The 16846-nt window shown below is 48.3% G+C and overlaps 1 protein-coding gene and 1 long non-coding RNA gene across 2 annotated transcripts; one reads left to right on the top strand and one right to left on the bottom strand.

The window, feature by feature from the left end:
* On the bottom strand, positions 1-7755 carry HOXC13 (homeobox C13). The gene is made up of 2 exons (XM_005571046.3): positions 6962-7755; positions 1-1543 (listed from the first exon to the last, which is right to left on the bottom strand). The coding sequence occupies exons 1-2, from the start codon at positions 7692-7694 to the stop codon at positions 1287-1289; spliced, it is 990 nt and encodes a 329-aa protein (XP_005571103.1). The 5' UTR covers positions 7695-7755; the 3' UTR covers positions 1-1286.
* LOC102130983 (uncharacterized) lies at positions 6961-11253 on the top strand. Its single transcript, XR_281955.4, has 3 exons — positions 6961-7133; positions 9195-9387; positions 10183-11253. It is a non-coding gene; the product is annotated as an uncharacterized lncRNA (long non-coding RNA).
* Positions 11254-16846: the final 5593 nt, after the last annotated feature.

Genomic DNA, 16846 nt, shown 5'->3' with positions numbered 1-16846 from the left:
TCAAGGCAAAAAAAGATATTTTATTTTAAAAACATGTTTGTGGGGTTTTTTTTTTTCCTTTTTGCATTCAGTACATCGTCATTCAGACATCACAATACTATATACAGATACACAACATTAAAAAAAAAAGCCTATTTCTGATGAACATTTCAAAAGAACACTGTTTTGTAATGCACCAGTGGGAAGGGAAGAGGCAAGGGACCCCCACAGCACCAAGGTGGTCTTTGAGGAGGGAACTGTTAGGCAGCATCTACATTTAGCTCATTTAGCTAATTGAGGGCCAGATTTTCTTGCCTCCTGAACTAGATCCTCTAGCTTTCCTCTGGAAATCAGTAAAAGTGAAAGTGTGAGGAGTCCCTCCGGAGCTAGTGCCTTGATGGAAAGGTGACTGGAAAGGGACTTTGTTGAGGAACCCATTCTCCATCCTCTTGGAAGAGATGTTTATCCTTAGAAAAAAAGTTCTGCTTCTCTGTGCCTGGCCTAATCCCCAACCTTACCACCTAGAGAGAGAAAGAGAGAGGAGAGAGAAGCCCTATTTAGCAGCGTGGCTGGAGTCTTTGTCCTCCTTGGATTTCCACATGTTGACTGAGAGAGCAGAACAGGGGAGGCAGTGGGGCAAAGGCAGCCCCCACCTGGCCCCAAGAAATGCAGTTTCTTGGTTGGGATGGAGCATAGGGGCTGCGTTGATTCCAGGGAACCATCCATACTCCAATCACGCTGCCAGATCCCTAATAATTATCATGAATGTTAACACGACTTTTAAAATATGCACAGAAAATCTTTACTGGGAAATCTTGCCTAAGGAGTGCGAGAGGGACAGCGAAGGAAAGTATGAGCTGGACAGATCCTGCGCCAAAGCTGCGCCCTTAGGGAGGGTCCTCTACTAGCCTGGTGATAGGATGAGGCAAGAATTGGGGCCATTCGGGATTCCCCAACCCTGCTTTGGTTGGAATGACTGGGCTCTGCACTGCCACTGGACTTTCTGGCAAGGTGAGCACAAGGAGGAGTAGAGGTCGACAGCCTTCCTCCCACGGCCCACCCGGGACCCATTTCCAAAGCTGTTGAAGCCGGGTGAGTCCCATCTGGATGGGGGTGGAGGCTGCGGATGGGATAGGGAGTTGGGGATGGCCCACCGCCGCCATGGAGCCTCTCTGCCTCCGGGCGGCGCGGTTCTTCTCTCTCGTTAACATTAAATACTCTTCTGCACCCGCGCAGCATCTTTCCGTGGGTTCGGTTATGGTACAAAGCGGTGACATAAATAGACGGGGCGAGCAGCGGGTGGGTGGTCAGGTGGAGTGGAGATGAGGCGCTTTCGATTTGCTGACCACCTTCTTCTCTTTGACCCGCCGGTTCTGGAACCAGATGGTTACCTGGCGCTCAGAGAGGTTCGTGGTGGCGGAGATGCGCCGGCGCTTCTCTTTGGTGATGAACTTGCTAGCCGCGTATTCCTTCTCTAGCTCCTTCAGCTGCACCTTAGTGTAGGGCACACGTTTCTTGCGCCCACGCCGGTAGCTGCTCACCTCCGGCTGCAGGGGAACCACATCTGCGGGGAGATAAGGCAAGCGAGAAGAAGTGAGGCACGCGGCTGGACTGGCCTAGAGGACCGGAGGCTGCCTACGCACAGAGTTCTGGCAGGGGCTCAACGGGGCCAGAGGATTGCTCCGCATAATGAAATCCCAAATGCTTTTCATTTCTGTTATTTTAGCAAGACCACAACTATGGTGAGGCCATTGGGCTCAAGGTTTAAGGGAGGGGGCGCCAAAAATTCAGTAATCAAGACGTATTTTAATGCAACGTTTACAAAAGCAAAACGAATACAAAAACATCCATGATGAACACAGTATCAATTAAAAAAATAAACATGGGTTCAGTATTACTGATTTTCTCTTTTGTTTCAGGCCCCAATATGGCTCTGCACAGCACTCGATATTAGGATCCTTGTACGCTTAGAAGGGGCCCTCCAAGTTCCAGCCTGGCCTGCCATGCTTGCAGAATTTCAGATACTCAGAAAAAGCCCTCCTTCCTGAGTTAGATCGTTTGGGTGCTTATTAGTTTATATTCTGCCCCGTTGTCAGAGGAAGACATTCTGCTATATGTTTCAGGGAGGGCACGGCAGGCAGGGGGTCAGCTTCAGTGGGCCCAGATCACCAGATGGGTCTTCATGCCTTTGGACAGTGGCCCTATGTTAGGGATGTGAGGCACAGATAGAAGATAAGTGTCCAGGTGAAGCCAGCCTGCTTGGAGGTCCACGCTCTAGGAATTGGGGTCCAATGTTGTGAACCACCTAACAACACCCAAGGTGGGGGGTCCTGAACCTGAGATATAGGGAATCAGGTGTCGCTGGAAGTAGGGGGTCCACACCACAGTCCCACCAAAACAGGGGTTGTTCCAACCCCCTTCCCTCTCCATTCCTTCATGGCTGAAGGAAACTGTCTACATCCCATGCACCAACCATAATCCTAAACCCTAGATACCTGTCATCCAAACCAATACCACCAGTTCTGTTTCTTTAGGCTCTGAGAATTTCGCAGAAACTAAAACCAATATATATCATTTCTAACTCCATTTTCTACTCCACCCTCATCCCTGTCAATAAAGGTCACAGCAACACTTTCAAGGCGAAGTGGGGAACTAGAGAGATTATCTGGATAGCTCAGTCCTCAATTTTTTCCATGTAATTATTAGACTTTAGGTGAAAGCTAATGAGGAGGGCTGAATATTTGGGGTTTCCCCTTCATTCTTACTGCCTTTTCAAACTATAGACACAGCCCAGAGGGAAGACACAAAGTTCTTTCTGAAATGTTTGTTTCCATCCCACCCTCACAAAACCCTTTCCCTGTACCCATTCCCATTGGGTCTGCTTTCTCTCAGGGACTCTTATCTATACACAGTGGGAAGAGTAGTGTCACAGTGATACACAGGAGAAAATAAAATGCTCAGGAAGAAAATGGGAGACAGGGGATCCAATGGCCTTTTTTGACTGTCTTCTGGTGACAATTTCTCAGGAAAACTGTTGGACCTGGCATTTTTCTCTGCCTCTGTGTGAATAAACCATGATTTAAAAAAAAAATCTTAAAAACAAAATAACTTTATTTAAACAGTATGGATCCTTTAGGTTAAAAAGGATTTGTTTTTGAACAAGACCTTTTGTCTTTAAATCTCTCAGTTCTCAAATTTGTTTTACTCTTAGGGATGTAACCATGATTTGGGAAATTGATGATTTGTTGACAAGAATAAAATGAAGAGGGTAAGTAGTGATACTAGGAGTTTGTTGCTTTTGTTGTTCTTATTGTTGTTTTTAATCCTCAGAACATTTTTTCAGGCTTATTTTGTTAAACTCATTTTACAAGATCAGGAATCTGAGGCTCAGAGTGGGTAAAATAACCTAAGTGGCAGAACCAGATTTTAAAGGCAGACTTTCTGACTCTTAAAATGATACAGTAAGTTTTAAAATGGAAATAGGCCAGCTGATATAATCCAGCTTTAAAACACCTCCTTTTCCCTGGAGAAGAATAAAGTAGGGTAAAGGTGGGTTTTTGTTTCTGAATTAGCCAAATAATTGTCCCTAATTTTTTACTTTACTTTCTTTAAACTCTTACAATTACCTACCCAATTTTGGTTTCCTAAACTCTAGCTCTAAATTTCCAATGGGATTTAATCAACCCTAAAAAAAAATCAGTTTAAAAAGTAGACAACTGGTTTAAACTGGTGATTTTTCTCTATAGGATGCCAAGAATTGATTTAGCCAATTTGTCCTGGATCAGACCAACTGCAGGTTGTTTTGGCCTCCTGGGGAAATAACTCCAGTTTTGCCATCTCAAAGAAGCCCCCTTTCTTTGTCTGCTGCCTTATCTGGAAAGGAAGTGGTACGTAGAGATGAAGAAACATCCGGTAGCTTAGACTTGGAGATGTGCATACACTGCCTAAAGTGAGTGGGGGCTTAGTTACTAGTCTTACAATCACCCCTTCCCTAGTATCCATCCAGATCACATACACAAATGACTTCATGCCTGGAAACCGAATAGACACCTTTGAGGAGTAAATAAAAATCATATCAATGCTCAGCCATGGCTTTCTTTTTGGGTTTGGGGGCTCCTCTGTTTAGCTCCCCACAGCCCAGCCACTCTTGACCACCCGCCCCCCACGAGCAAGCTCTGGGCTCTGAAGAGTGCCTTGTCCAGCTAGAAATCCAGCTTGCTACTCTTCCCAACCCAAATCCAAAGGCTTGTCAGTAAGGACCTCTAGTATGGCCCAAAGAGCCCACTGTTTCTTTCTCCCTCTTTCTGTCTCCTGAACCCCATCTCTCTTTTTCTCCCTTTCTGATTCCCTCCTGGAATTTCTGCCTCTCTCTCCTCTCAAAAAAAAAACAAAACAAAAACAAAAACAAAAACAAAACAAAACAAAACAAAAAAACCAAAAACAAAAAAAAAGTCTACACTCACCATAGGGGGAGAGAGAGAAAAAAACAAAACAAAACAAAACACAAAAACAGAGCAATAAAGCAAGAATCTGTATAATTGGGAGAAGAAAGAAGCCACGACACATCTTGGCCCTAATTATCTGGATCTTGCTGAACAATTGCCTCCATCTCCCAAACCAGCCCAGACTGCCACAGATGAGGTTTCTCAGAGCCAGAGGCACTGTAGAGAGACAGCGGTGTTTATGCCTACATGTTGCCGAACAAACCACAATTGCATAGACAGAGTTATCTTGAAATCTCACTACTTCTAAAAGATCTCTGAGTGGGTAGAAAGATGGAGAGTGTCTGAAGATAATTTCTTATTCATCTGCCTCTTGCCTGTACCTCTGCACTCACTGATACATCAGCCCAATTCTATTTCCACACGGGGATTGTGGGAGCACATAGCTGCTGAGGCATGCTAGGTTTTATATCCATTTCCATGCCATAATTTGCAAGTGTATTAAATCTCAATTGGGCTATACTTTTTTATTTCAAAGTTATTTTTCTCTAGGAGGCTGTGATCAAAAAAGTATTTATTTTTAGTGGAGATTGTTTTTTGTTTGTTTTGTTTTTTTTTTTTCCTGGGAATCTTTGAGATGTTTATTTTGCTCAAAGATATTTCTCAGCTTTTCTCCAATCCTTCACCCCTACTCCACACCACATTCATACATAGAACAGCCCCTTCTCTTCTACCTCTTCACTCTAAACCCATTGCACATTGCTATGGGCCTGTGCCCCCACCCACACAGTGGGTTTGGTGGGCACCTGCTCCCTTACCCCTTAGCCCCTTGGCATAGCCCATTGGCTTCCCTGCCCCAGGAATTCCTGCTGGACCCCAATCTCCTAAGAAGCTTTGTGTTTTGGCGAGACAGAGAATTAAAGGGCCATCTCTCTAAAATACATTGCTGTATTATGAACATGTGAATTGCCTATCTTCTAGAAATGTATTATGGTATATTTCATATTAGGTAGTTAATAAAAGAAATCATATTATATAAAAATATTATAGCCAATACAGGGTAGGTGATGCATAATACCATGTACTAAAATTGTACCATCCTTAATTCTGGCAATCAGAAGTCACGGTGCCTAGTGCAGGTCATACCCTGGTATTGAGTTGTATTATACTAAGTAATTTCGTAATATTCACAAGAATGTTATCTGCTGCACTCTCTAATATCATTCGTTTTTTTTTTTTTTTTTTTTTTTAAACCACCTACCTCTGCTTCCAATTCCGGATGCAGAGGAATTTCAGGCCCACCCTTACGAGGTCTTTGGGACTATGCTTTCCAAGGAAAACATCCCTGAGCTTGGCATGTGGAACTGGTCGGGGAGCTGGGCACTGTCGGGAGACATCTGTGGCTGCCCTGGGCCCCCAGCCCCCAAAGACCTCTGTAGGTATCAGAAGGGAGAACGCTCTCCCACTGAGCTCTTCTTAGAGGGAGAACAGACTCAAATACTGGACTCCCTAGACTGGAATCCTGATTTCTCAGCACAGGGCAGGATCCAAAGTTCTTGGTGTGGTTTTGGGAAACCTGGGACTGGTCTTGTAAGGAGAGCGGCCGGATTTGCAGGATCCTTTCTCTCTTCAACTGGAGACCGAACACGAGGGGAATGAATTCTCCCTTCCCGTACTTAGCCAGACAAGACCAAGGGGTCCCCAGCCTGGGCCTGGACCCCAGAAGCCCCTGAACAGGTCTTCCTCTCCCATTTCTCATCCCCACGCCTTTCTTTCTGTGTTTGGGGCACCAATAACTAACTCTCTTTCTCGACCACATATGGGGGAGTTGGCAGTGGAAATGTCTATAAATTTGAGCTCAATATACCAGAGAGGCAAGGAAAACTTTACATTGCTGGGGAGGGATTCGAGCCTCCTCTCCACTCCCTCTCCAGAGATTTTGGATCTTCTGTTCCCTCAACAATCAGGAAATTCGTGGCCAGATTTTTAAATATGCCAAGAAAGGAAAAAAAGAAATTCCACATTTCTGTAGACCCCAGCAAATTAGTCCCCTATTTAAAAAATACTGTCTAGTGCCTGAACGATCCTGCAAATTCTGTCAAAGAAAGTGGGGGTTCTTATTCTCCCCCCTCCCCACTTATTCGGTGGGTTGGGGGTTTTGTCCTGGATTCCAAGGCACTATAGGCCCACCCTGCCCCCATCCCTGGCCGGAAGCGGGTTTAGGGGCCAAGAGCCCGGCGGGAGGCTGCGGCCGGCGAGTGGAGGCGGAGGCGAGCCACCGAACGGAGCAGAGCCGGCGGCCCGGCGTTCGGGCGCCTGTGATTGCTTCATTCTCCGCCGGGCAGCTACAGAAAACGTGTCGGAGCAGATTTCTTCCCCGGCGCATTCCTCAGTGTAGCTCGCCCGGCCGGCTCCATAGGCAGCCCAGCCGAGCGGGCGCGCCGGGGCCAGACGGCGGGGGTGGCTGGGGCGCGGAGCCCCGGGGCAGGCAGGGCGGGGAGGGGTCCTCGGCGGCGGCGGCGCTCGGGTCCCTTCCTTACCTGGGAAGGGAGACTTCCAGAGGTGGGCGGACTGCGACTGCTCCTTGGAGCAGTACACCTGACTGTCCCAGCCATTGGAGAGAGCCCAGTGCTGATAGCCTTCGACGGGGATGAGAGCGTCGTGACGCGGCTCCGGGTGCCCGCTGATCCCGGGCACCACCGACACGTCCAGGTAGCCGGGCATCGCCTGGTAGGAGCTGGCAAAGCTGGGGTAGAAGGCGAACTCCTTGGCCCTGGAGGACAGGTCGTCACCCGGCAGGGCGCCCGACGGCTCCGGGTATTTATCGCCCGGGTGGTAGGCGCAAGGCTTCTGCTGCAGGTTCACGTTGTGCGACAGGCGGCAGCCGTAGTAGCTGCCCCCGAAGGGGTAGCCGTAGCCCAGGGTGGCGCTGGACGAGGTGGGGGGCGCGGGCGGCGGGGCACACTGGCGCGCCGCCTCCGGGGCAGGGATGTCCGTATAGACGGCGCCCTGAGGGGCGCCCAGGGGAGCCGGCGGGCGGCCCAGCACCGGGTGCGGAAGCAGGTCGCGGCAGTGGCTGGCCGGGCAGCTGCTGCCCAGACCATCCATGCTAGGGGCTTTGCCGGGGCTCGCTCCGCTGCAGCCGCCCCCCGCTCCGCCCGCGCCGCCGCCTCCTCCGCCGCCGCCGCCGCTGCCGCTCTCCACCGCGCTGTCCTCATAGACGTACATAAGGCTCTCCGGCCAGCGTGGATGTAGGAGCAGCGAAGTCGTCATGACATGATCTGCTGGAGCTTTTTAAAAACTCCACTTGCCAGAGGCAGCGAGCAAGGGAGACACCTCGCTCCTGTTTCCCCTCCCCCATCCCTCCCCTCTTTTCTCTCCACCCCTCCCCTCCTCCTAGTGCGTCCACATCCCTCCCTCCATTCCCTCTACGCATGCGGAGAGACTTCATTAAGAAATCCGCCGGTTCCCGCCCTCCACCTCTCAGCACCCCTCCCGCGCCCATGTGACACTCTCTGCGCACGTGATGCCCGGGTCAGGTCTCCTGGGGTTCCCGCCCCTCTAGGTGGGGCGGGGCAAAAAGAAAAAGGTCTCTGCTGATTGGATCTCAGTTGGGCCAAAGGAGGCGGGAGCTGGGAGATTTAAAGGGACAGGGAGCCGCCCCCTGGCCGGCCCCAGGGAGGGGGTGGGGGAGGCTGAATTTGGCCGACGCAAAGAGGGCTGTAACTGGGCGCCTCCGCCTAGGCATAGAATGTGCATGGGGGAGACAGACCCCTATCCCCAAACCGATCACTGTGACTGCCCAAGTCTCTGGATTGGGGCTTGAAGCTAACGGTGGGGAAGAAACCAGATTGTAAAGAATAATAAATGAAGATAATAGAAAACAGGCAGGAGCGCTCCAGCCCTGGCAGCTCCACTCCGCTCGCGGCTGGAAAGAACCCGATGCCGCGTAGTGAGCCTTTGATGCCGGGATTGTGTTTCCATTTCCTACTTGCAGCCACTTTCCCCAGAACCCCAGATGTCTGAAAAGGACACTCTCCTTTACCTCGCTGGATTTTTCTCAAGCGGAGAGGGGTGTGACAACCCCCAAATACAGAATTCATCACCTGGGGCAGGGGATTGTGAAGCAATGGAATAGACTCAGCAATAAATGGAGAAAGAATAAAACGAGGGAAATAAAAACAATAGAATAGACTGATATTTCAATATGCAACAGAAAAAAAATCTCAGAGTGAGGTTTTTTAAAGAAATGCGGGTGGTGGGGGCGCAATATTCAGCCTGGGAAAGCTAAAAGCCCTGGATGCGAAGGAGAGAGCGCTCTCTTCTATAGCTATACAAAAGAGAACGTGGAAAATGGGGGAGATTCAGTGCTACCCCTTTCGAGGGACCTCTCTGGTGCCACTCTGGGGACCCTGCAGAACCCACCTCTGCCCTCAGGAGTCTGGTCCCCAGTTTGAATACCCTCACTGGACCTCCCACGGCTTTCTTAGGTCACCCTCTTTTAGTGCGGAATAGTTTCATGATCTAAAACTGCCCCCTACTTCAAAGAAAAAATTAACACCAACTTACTGATTCTTCAAAAGCTCTCCCTTCTTTCCTCCCAATCTCCCAACTTGTCAGGAGCCTCAATAGAGTCACCCCTTTCTGAGGGAGTATCTCCGTGGAATTAAGTTCCCTTTCAGCAGAGGACCTCCCTAAGAAATAGTAATGAAGAGAGAAAAATAAGAGGGGAAAGGGGCTGCAGCGTTTCCTTCTTTCCTGCCTCTGCCACAGGTTTTAAATGCTGAGTGCTCGTGTGTAGCCAGCGCACAGGCCATGGCCACACAGTAGTGCCTCGCTCAGCCAGACCTACTGCACCCCTCAAATGGAAAGCAAATGGACAGGTCTGCAGAGACCCCTTCGGGCCACCTCCCTCCTCTTTGTGGGGAGAAGGTGGTGTTTGACGGTTGAGAGCACCCGGACATCGGTGAATTAGGATAGTAATTCTTATCCGCGTGATCTTGAGCCAGAAGAGTCAGCTCAGAGTTCGGAAAGCAGGCTGCGGGCTGGGCTGGCGGTAGAAGGAAAAATACAACAGAAAGACGGTTGAGACATAAGGAGACCAGCTCAAGTGTGTATTGAGGGCAATGACGGAGGGGCGAGGAGAGATGAGCCCAGTGGAAGATAGGGTCTTGACGGGAGCCGGCTCTGCTAGGAAACTGCTTATCCTGCTGCTGGAGTCCAAGGTCAAGGTAAAACGAGGAGAGCAAACAGGGCCTGGCCAAGTCTAGACTGGGTCGTGTGACCTTGGCCCCCTTGCTTAAGGCCTGGCTGGTGGGGGTGGGTGGGTAGGGAGGCCTGTCTTTTTCCAGCCGCGGGTAGTAAAGATGGAACCCAGATCCCGGCCTCCCCTTCTGCGAAGTGCTGCGCCCAGGTGGAAGAACTGGGGCGCTGTGGACAGGGTTCTGCGGGACTGCCAGGAGAAACAAAGGGCCTGAAATGCCCATCCCATTCTTGGGGCTCCCTACCTGGTCAGACCCAAAGCCGGACCCGTTTTCCGTGGGCCAGAACTCAAAGACACATCTCCAGCCTTTGGGAGGAGGAACCAGAATGGCGGGAGTAGGAACCAGAACGGCGTGAAGGATCTGGGTGCAGGGTGGCCAAGCAATAAATAAAATTAATAGTATGGTCTTTTCCAGGTTTATATAAGGGCATTAACTATTCCTATTGCAATGAGATATAGATTTAATTAACCTAGCAACTTTACAATTCCATTTATTAGGAGCACTATGCGGCCAAAATGTAGTGGCGAGAAGAAAGAAAGGGAACCATAGTCCTCTTCCTCAAGAAGACCAGCCGAAGTTGTAGGCCTCCAAAGCGACTTGGAGGAGTAGGAAGGCTGGAGGGGAAAGTTTGGGCTAAGGGCAGTAAAGGCGACTGGGGAAGTCCGCGTGCTCTGAACAATTCCCTCTTCTTTCGCTTGGTTCCCCAAGACCTTTCGTGCCTGCGAACGCAGTCACCAAGTCTGGGGCGCCGGGATCGGGGAGGAAGGCGCCGAAGAAAGAGCTTGCAGGAGGGCGGTGGAAAGTAAAGCCTTGTTGGTTAATTAACTTTAAGCCTGGGGTGGTTTCTCTCCCCTCCCCCGAAAAAAAATGTGGATCTCGCTGAGACACAAATAAAATCAAATTAAACACTCCAGGAGAATATGCACCACTAGAAACGTAGTAATTACATCTCCAAGGCGATCTCGCCCTAGAAAGCCTTTCTAGGGCCTGGCGCTGAAACCCTCAGCTGCAGTGCTCACCCGGGCTCGTCCCGCTGGCCTTCCGGGATTAGGCGGTGAGGTTTGACTGTGGATGAAGTTTAGAGAAAATCCAGCTGCTGGTATGCGGAAAAAGACGGAGCATTTAATTATGCGGAAGGAAAATGGAAAACAGCTCCTCAGCCTCGTCGGGAAGCCCCGGCTCTGCTCCCGGCTGCTTTTTCAAAGGGACTTCTACATCGCGGAGCGACAGGAGCCACTCTGCCCTCAGCTACCGCCCATGCACCGAGCTCTCGGCTAAGTTCGACTCTGAAATGTTTTCTTTTAAATGCTGCAACACAAAAAGGAGATATTTAATGTGCCTTTTCGCGGGAAGCGTGTGTGTGCGCGCGCGCGCGCGTGCGTGCGTGCCTGTGGGTTTAGGGATGGGTGCAGGCTGCCTGCACTGTTTCAGCACACGGCCTTGTGGACACAGCCCAAATGTGTTCCTAAAGATAACCAGCTCTCTGCTTAAATCCTCTGTATGCAAATAAAAGTCTCTGCTTGTCTGTCTGTATACACTTTTAATTGACATGGTTTTCCTACTCTACTTACAAAGACATCCCCCAGGAAAATATAGAAAAATGAAGAAGCAGATGTCTGTGTCTTTCTGAAGTTGAGGGGTGGAATTCACGCCCCACTGTATCTAAGACGAAGTCAGAGGTGTAACTTAGCAACATTTGCAAGCGGAGGGTGCAAGCCTGATGCACACATTTGAGGGCTGGGTGTAGCTTCAGTGCTAGACTAGGGAGAAGGATGAAAGAAATGGCGTTGCTGTGTCCCTGATTCAATGCCCAGATTTTCTCCTCTGAAAATTAGGTATCAGATTATTTCTCTCCCTTTTCTCTGTTTCCTCCATATGGTGGTGGGGGGGGGAGCTTAAAACTCTGAAGCTCCTGCTCTCCCCACCCGCTTTTTATGGGAGAAATTCCAGTTTTAAAAAAGGAGAGGGTGGGTTGAGGCTGTAGGAGAACAAAGAGCCTCACCACCATGGGGTCTGGATTCTGGCCCAGACTTGGGGCCTTATAGGGCAGGCAAAGGATTTGGGGGCCCTTTCCTGTCCAAGGTTCAGGTTGCCGATGGAGGAGGAGATTTGTGGAGGACAGAGGAGGACAGGGCCTGGGCTAGCCAAGAAAGGGATATTTGAGAGAGGCCACTTATAGGTAGGGATTGGGGGTTCCGAAAGGGCATATGAGAGGGTATACCCTTGAGGGTGTGTCTGTGTGGAAGACCCTCCCACATGCTTGGAAAAAATTCCAGATGGGCTGCAGAGGGTGATGCTGGTAGAGAAGGAAAGAAAACTGGCTGATCCTGGAGTTCCCTGGACCTGTCCAATCCCCTCCCTTCCTTTTTCCGTTCCTTCCACTTCTCTGGGCTCCTGGAGGTCCCTTCATCCCTCTGGAACCTGCTCTACTTTGATCTCTCCACTCCCACAGCCCAGCCTCTGAGAAGGGCCACTAGGCCTCTTCTACTAGCTTGGGAACTCACCTCCTGGTCGGCGGCTGCTATCCTGACATCTTCCATCTTTAGTGTTCTCCCTCCCTAGGCTCCCAGCTTGAGGGAAGATGGGACCAGGGTAGCTGAGGCATCACTTTGTTCCTTGTTTCAGAGTTTTCAGCTCTTAAATCAAAACTTGCCTTCCTCCAGGCCCCACTTATTTCCCTGTGGTAGATATCAGGGAAATCCATTCCTCTCTGCTGCCTAGTTAGGACTTGCAGTGCAGGCTGAGGTTTGGGGTCACCTCGAAGACCTTTTCCTCTCTGGCTCTGCAGGGATCCATACAGGGGTCCAAGTTTAGGCCATCACAAATCTTCTCCTGGATTCTCCTCTAGCATGCCCCCAGCTGCAGACTCTGCTTCGTGGTGCACTGGGTTTGGTCGGGGGAAATCAAGTGGCCCCTTCCATGGAGAACTGTCAGGAAGCCTCCTCCAGTGGCCTCTGGAGTCCTTAACCCCAGTCCTCTTTCTTTCACAGCTTCCCCGCCCTCCTACCCCTGTCAAGCTCATCACAGAGCCCCTTCTCCAACCCTCCTCATCTCCTCCTTCCTTAGCCCTTTTCTAGCCCTCACCCCACCCACCCCCTTTTCTTTTTGGGCAGTATCTCAGACTGTCACTTGGCCCCCTCCCTACTCTTACCCTTCATTGACAAAAGAAGTTCAGGGAATAAACACAGAGTTAAGAAATTAACAAAGTATCTCTTCCCGCCTTCTGGCTTCACCACAGCTCCTACCCCCACCCTGTCCTCTACTGGGGGAAAAGGCCCCCTGTGCCCTTCCCCTCCCCCTAAATACCCTTCCCCTTTTAGGAAGCCCTTCAGAAACAGACAAATAAAATCTCTCCCGGTTTTAGGGCCTGTCTGAGAGGGAAGTCCAAGTTCATTTTCAAGTTAGACAAGAGAGCTGAGGGGGGATGGGAAAGAGGTGGAAGAGTATTTGCTGGGGGCTGAATTTGGCTTCCTCGTAGAGACCTAACAAAAGCCCCTTTTGGTCAGAAAGCCAACAAACCGAATGCCTGGAAAAGGTATTTATCACTTTCGATCATTTCCTTCATCTTTTAAAGTTTAGATTTGAGGCTCCTAGAAGGGAGGCAGACCAGCCAATCTTTTTTTCCTTCTTTTAAAAGATTTCCAGTTACTTTAAAAGCAGATATGGAAAATAACATTTTTTTAGGGCAGGGAGGGGATGGGCCTCAATACAGCATTCTTCTGGGTCAAAATGCACTGGTTAACCTGTCCCAAAGAATGACCAAATACAAAAGACATAGCTGAAGGGCCGAGCATTTCACCTCTAATGAGGTGAGGGGCCTCCTTAGTCCCACCGTGGTGTGGGAACTGGAATTTGGTGGGATCCTAAACGGGAGATGATAGAAGGAATATATATATATTTCATCACAGGGAAGAGGAAAAATTATATCCTAAGTGGATCACAGCCTAGTTCTCTCCATGACCAGACACCTCAGCAGTTGCAGCAGAAGTACATTCTAATATGAAAATCACTGAGCAGAACACAAGAAATTAAAGGACTTTCAGAAGATGCCTCATCAAAAGAAAGAAAATTTAACCCCTCCACTTCCAAAAGAGAGGGAAGAGAGACTCAAGGCTCTACTAAAGGGGGAAAGAAACAACTTCTTGCTAAAATGACTAACCTTGACTGGGATCTATGGAACAAAAAGGTAGAAGGGAGCTTGTATATTTGGGTATCTGGGACATGATTCTCACTGGTAGTAATTAATTAAGTCATCCTAAACATATATAATTTGGTACAGTTTTAGTGACTGGAGGGAAACTATCACTCTAATATCCTTGGGGTTGGGGACTGTTAAACTTTACCTCCCTCACTACCCTCCTCCCTCTCATCCAAATTTCCCCCTCTTCGGGGAGTATTTAGAGGCACATTTTAAATCTTAGCTGTGGTGTTGCCTTGTACATGCAGCAAAGCTGATGAAATCTAAGGAACTAGAAAGGAGAATGGGGACATCCATTTTTCCTTTTCCCAAACATTGGATTTATGCATTCACCTGCATAGTCAGAAAAAAATTAACTCAGATCAGAAGAAATATCTTTCAAGGCAAAGAGACCATCCCAGACACCTTGAATTTCATAGTCTTTAGCATTTCTGGGGAACATGATTGTTAAGTCCTGGTTTTTGGACAGTGCACATGCTGGGGAACATGTGTTGCAACAAGTATGCATTGTGCTTGTGTAGTATGGAGACAGACATTTGCGGGTGTTGTAACAGGGGTGCTGGTTGGGGCAGGCTGATGAGGTGGACATGAAAAGGAAGGAAACATGGTGAGACTGTGAGCTTGGGAAAGACCCAACTGCTCTATTCAAAGGCAGTCATCTCTCCTTAGGCTTAGCCACTACAAGCAAATAGATGGGAAAGAAGAACATCCCCAAGTTTGCAGAGATGCATTTCTTAAAGCCCCAAAAGAGAGGACCTTGTGCAACTCTTCTCCTACTCTGAGGCCTTGGGAGAATAGTCTGCTATAGCCTGTATTTGTGATTTAAAGCACTTGTAGCTCTCTTTTCAGTGCTTGGCTTATTAATGAATTTCCCTCCAAAGGAGAAATACAGATTTATTCCTTTCATCTATTATAGACTTATTTCTAGACAAGAAAGTATGTAATATATATTTTGTTTGGTGTTAAGGGAACTTCAGATAAATATTAACATAAGAAATGTGTCCTCAGATACCCATATCCATATAATTAGGATTACCTTATTATCCATATAATAATCTGAAACATTTTTAAAAATAATGTTTTCTTTCAATATGACAACATAGTTAAGTTTAATTAAAAAGTTTAAAGGCTTTAATTGTTTATATGCCTACGCTGAGATGGTGGGAGGCTTGACCGACTTATAGTTCCGTGGGTAAACACGTGTATTAGTATAGAGGCTTTGTTAATGTATTTCCATTCACGTTGTTTTCTAATGCAGTCAGCCATTAAACGGCAATAGTATTTAAGTATATGTAAGTGCAGAGATGCTTTTTAAAGTTATATTTTTAATAGATAATAAAAACACCATGTCTAAGAGAATTAAAACACCATGTCTTTGCTGTTGCTCCCAGACAATTCTCTGGGAAAATTTTTCCCTTAGGCATCATTTAGCGGTATTGTGCTCCTGAAACCAACTTGCCATCTCGCCGAACTTGGCAGGACGCTGGCGTTGGCTCTGTTCTTTCAGCGCGATTTTCTTCCATGGATTTTGGGATTCGGGTCGCTTCCAGAGCCTGGATGGTGATTCCGCTTAGCCTGAGGAGTCACCGCCGCCTGGCTCCGCCAGGAACTTGGCGCCAGCATCTAACTCTTTCTCTTCCTTTTCCTGTGGCTTTCTCCCAACGCAGAGAGTTTCTTAGTTTATTTTAATATGCTGGTTTAAAAATTTTGCATATAATAATTGTTTAGTATTTTATTTCACTAACCCAGACCAAGCTTCTTGGCGAAAGCTGCTTCCCCACAAGACAATAAATGGCCGACCCGAGCGGCAGGATAAGTGCCCACACTAGGAAGCGCCCGCTCCACTGCCCGGCGCTAGAGCAGGTCCAGTGAGGCAGGCATAGTCACATACGCAATCCTGATTGATGCCCTGTGTGCACGTTATGTGCACCTATTGCCGAGCACACAGGTGGGTACATTTATTAGTGGGGTAGGAGAGAAGTAAGCTCCTGGAGAGCTCTGAGTGTGTGGGTAGACAGCGGACCCACCCTAGGGCCTGGGCATTCATGAGCGTGCTTGTGTGAACAGACACGGAAGGTCGGGAGCTAGGTCCCTGTGCCTCCAGAGAGACACATCCTGACTGCCAATTTCTCTTAGCAACATCCTCTGCCAAGACCAAGAATCAGCCTTTCCTCTCTTCTCCCCTCACAGGTCCCTGTGGAAAGGGGTCCTCCCAAATGGGGAAACAAACGAAGAAAAAGACTATTTTCTGTTGTTTATGCCCAGTTTTGGGGTAGGGAAGTGGTTAAAAGATAATCATACACCTATAAAGATTTGCCAAAGAAGGTTGAGTGAATCTCGGGCTCAAAAAGAAATGTGGGGAAGCAGGAGGTGGTGGGCAAGGGCTCGGAACCAAAGAGGGATAAACCATGATAATAGACTTCTGAAAAGCTGGTTAATCTTAGCTGGAATAATGGCAAAGGAAGAAAGCAAATTATTCAGCTATCAGGAATCTTACTATTACTTTTGATGTTGCTGTGTATTTGTTGTCATTTGCTGAATATAATACATGTGAAATGGCATGGTTATGTCTTATACAGAAGCCTACAATGACAATATGCATTTACAGTTGGTCATGTTTCAAATCTGCTTCTAAACTTGGTGCACTGGGGTCTACAAATTTTCTATTTTAAGTCTTATCTTTAAACTGCTTTGTACTTTAAGTAGTAGGGGCAAGATCATAAACAGTGGTGAATTTTTCCTTCCAAATATTACCAGTAAGAAAAGCAGATTCACTACCTTTCAAAGTTTAGCCTCACCGTCACCCTTGAAAAAAGTTTCCCAAATGTGGTTAATCTTGGGAAGAAGAAAGCCCAACCAACCCTCTCCCCCTCGAACATGACTGCTCCTTGATCCTTGATGACTTGATCCTTCAAGGTGTCTAGCTCTCTGAGTTCAGCCTTTAGGGAAGTGAGTTATTTGCA

This window comes from Macaca fascicularis, chromosome 11 (assembly GCF_037993035.2).
Source record: "Macaca fascicularis isolate 582-1 chromosome 11, T2T-MFA8v1.1".
NCBI lineage: Eukaryota > Metazoa > Chordata > Mammalia > Primates > Cercopithecidae > Macaca > Macaca fascicularis.
Note: the sequence above shows the minus strand (reverse complement) of the source record. Positions and strands in the feature narration are given on the sequence as shown.

What these genes read in the sequence shown, in the direction of transcription:
- HOXC13 (XM_005571046.3), bottom strand. Translation starts at nt 7,694, where the DNA reads ATGACGACTTCGCTGCTCCTACATCCACGCTGGCCGGAGAGCCTTATG. An exon ending in CTGGAAGTCTCCCTTCCCAG is followed by an intron (nt 1,544 to 6,961) that starts GTAAGGAAGGGA and finishes ATCTCCCCGCAG; the next exon opens with ATGTGGTTCCCCTGCAGCCG.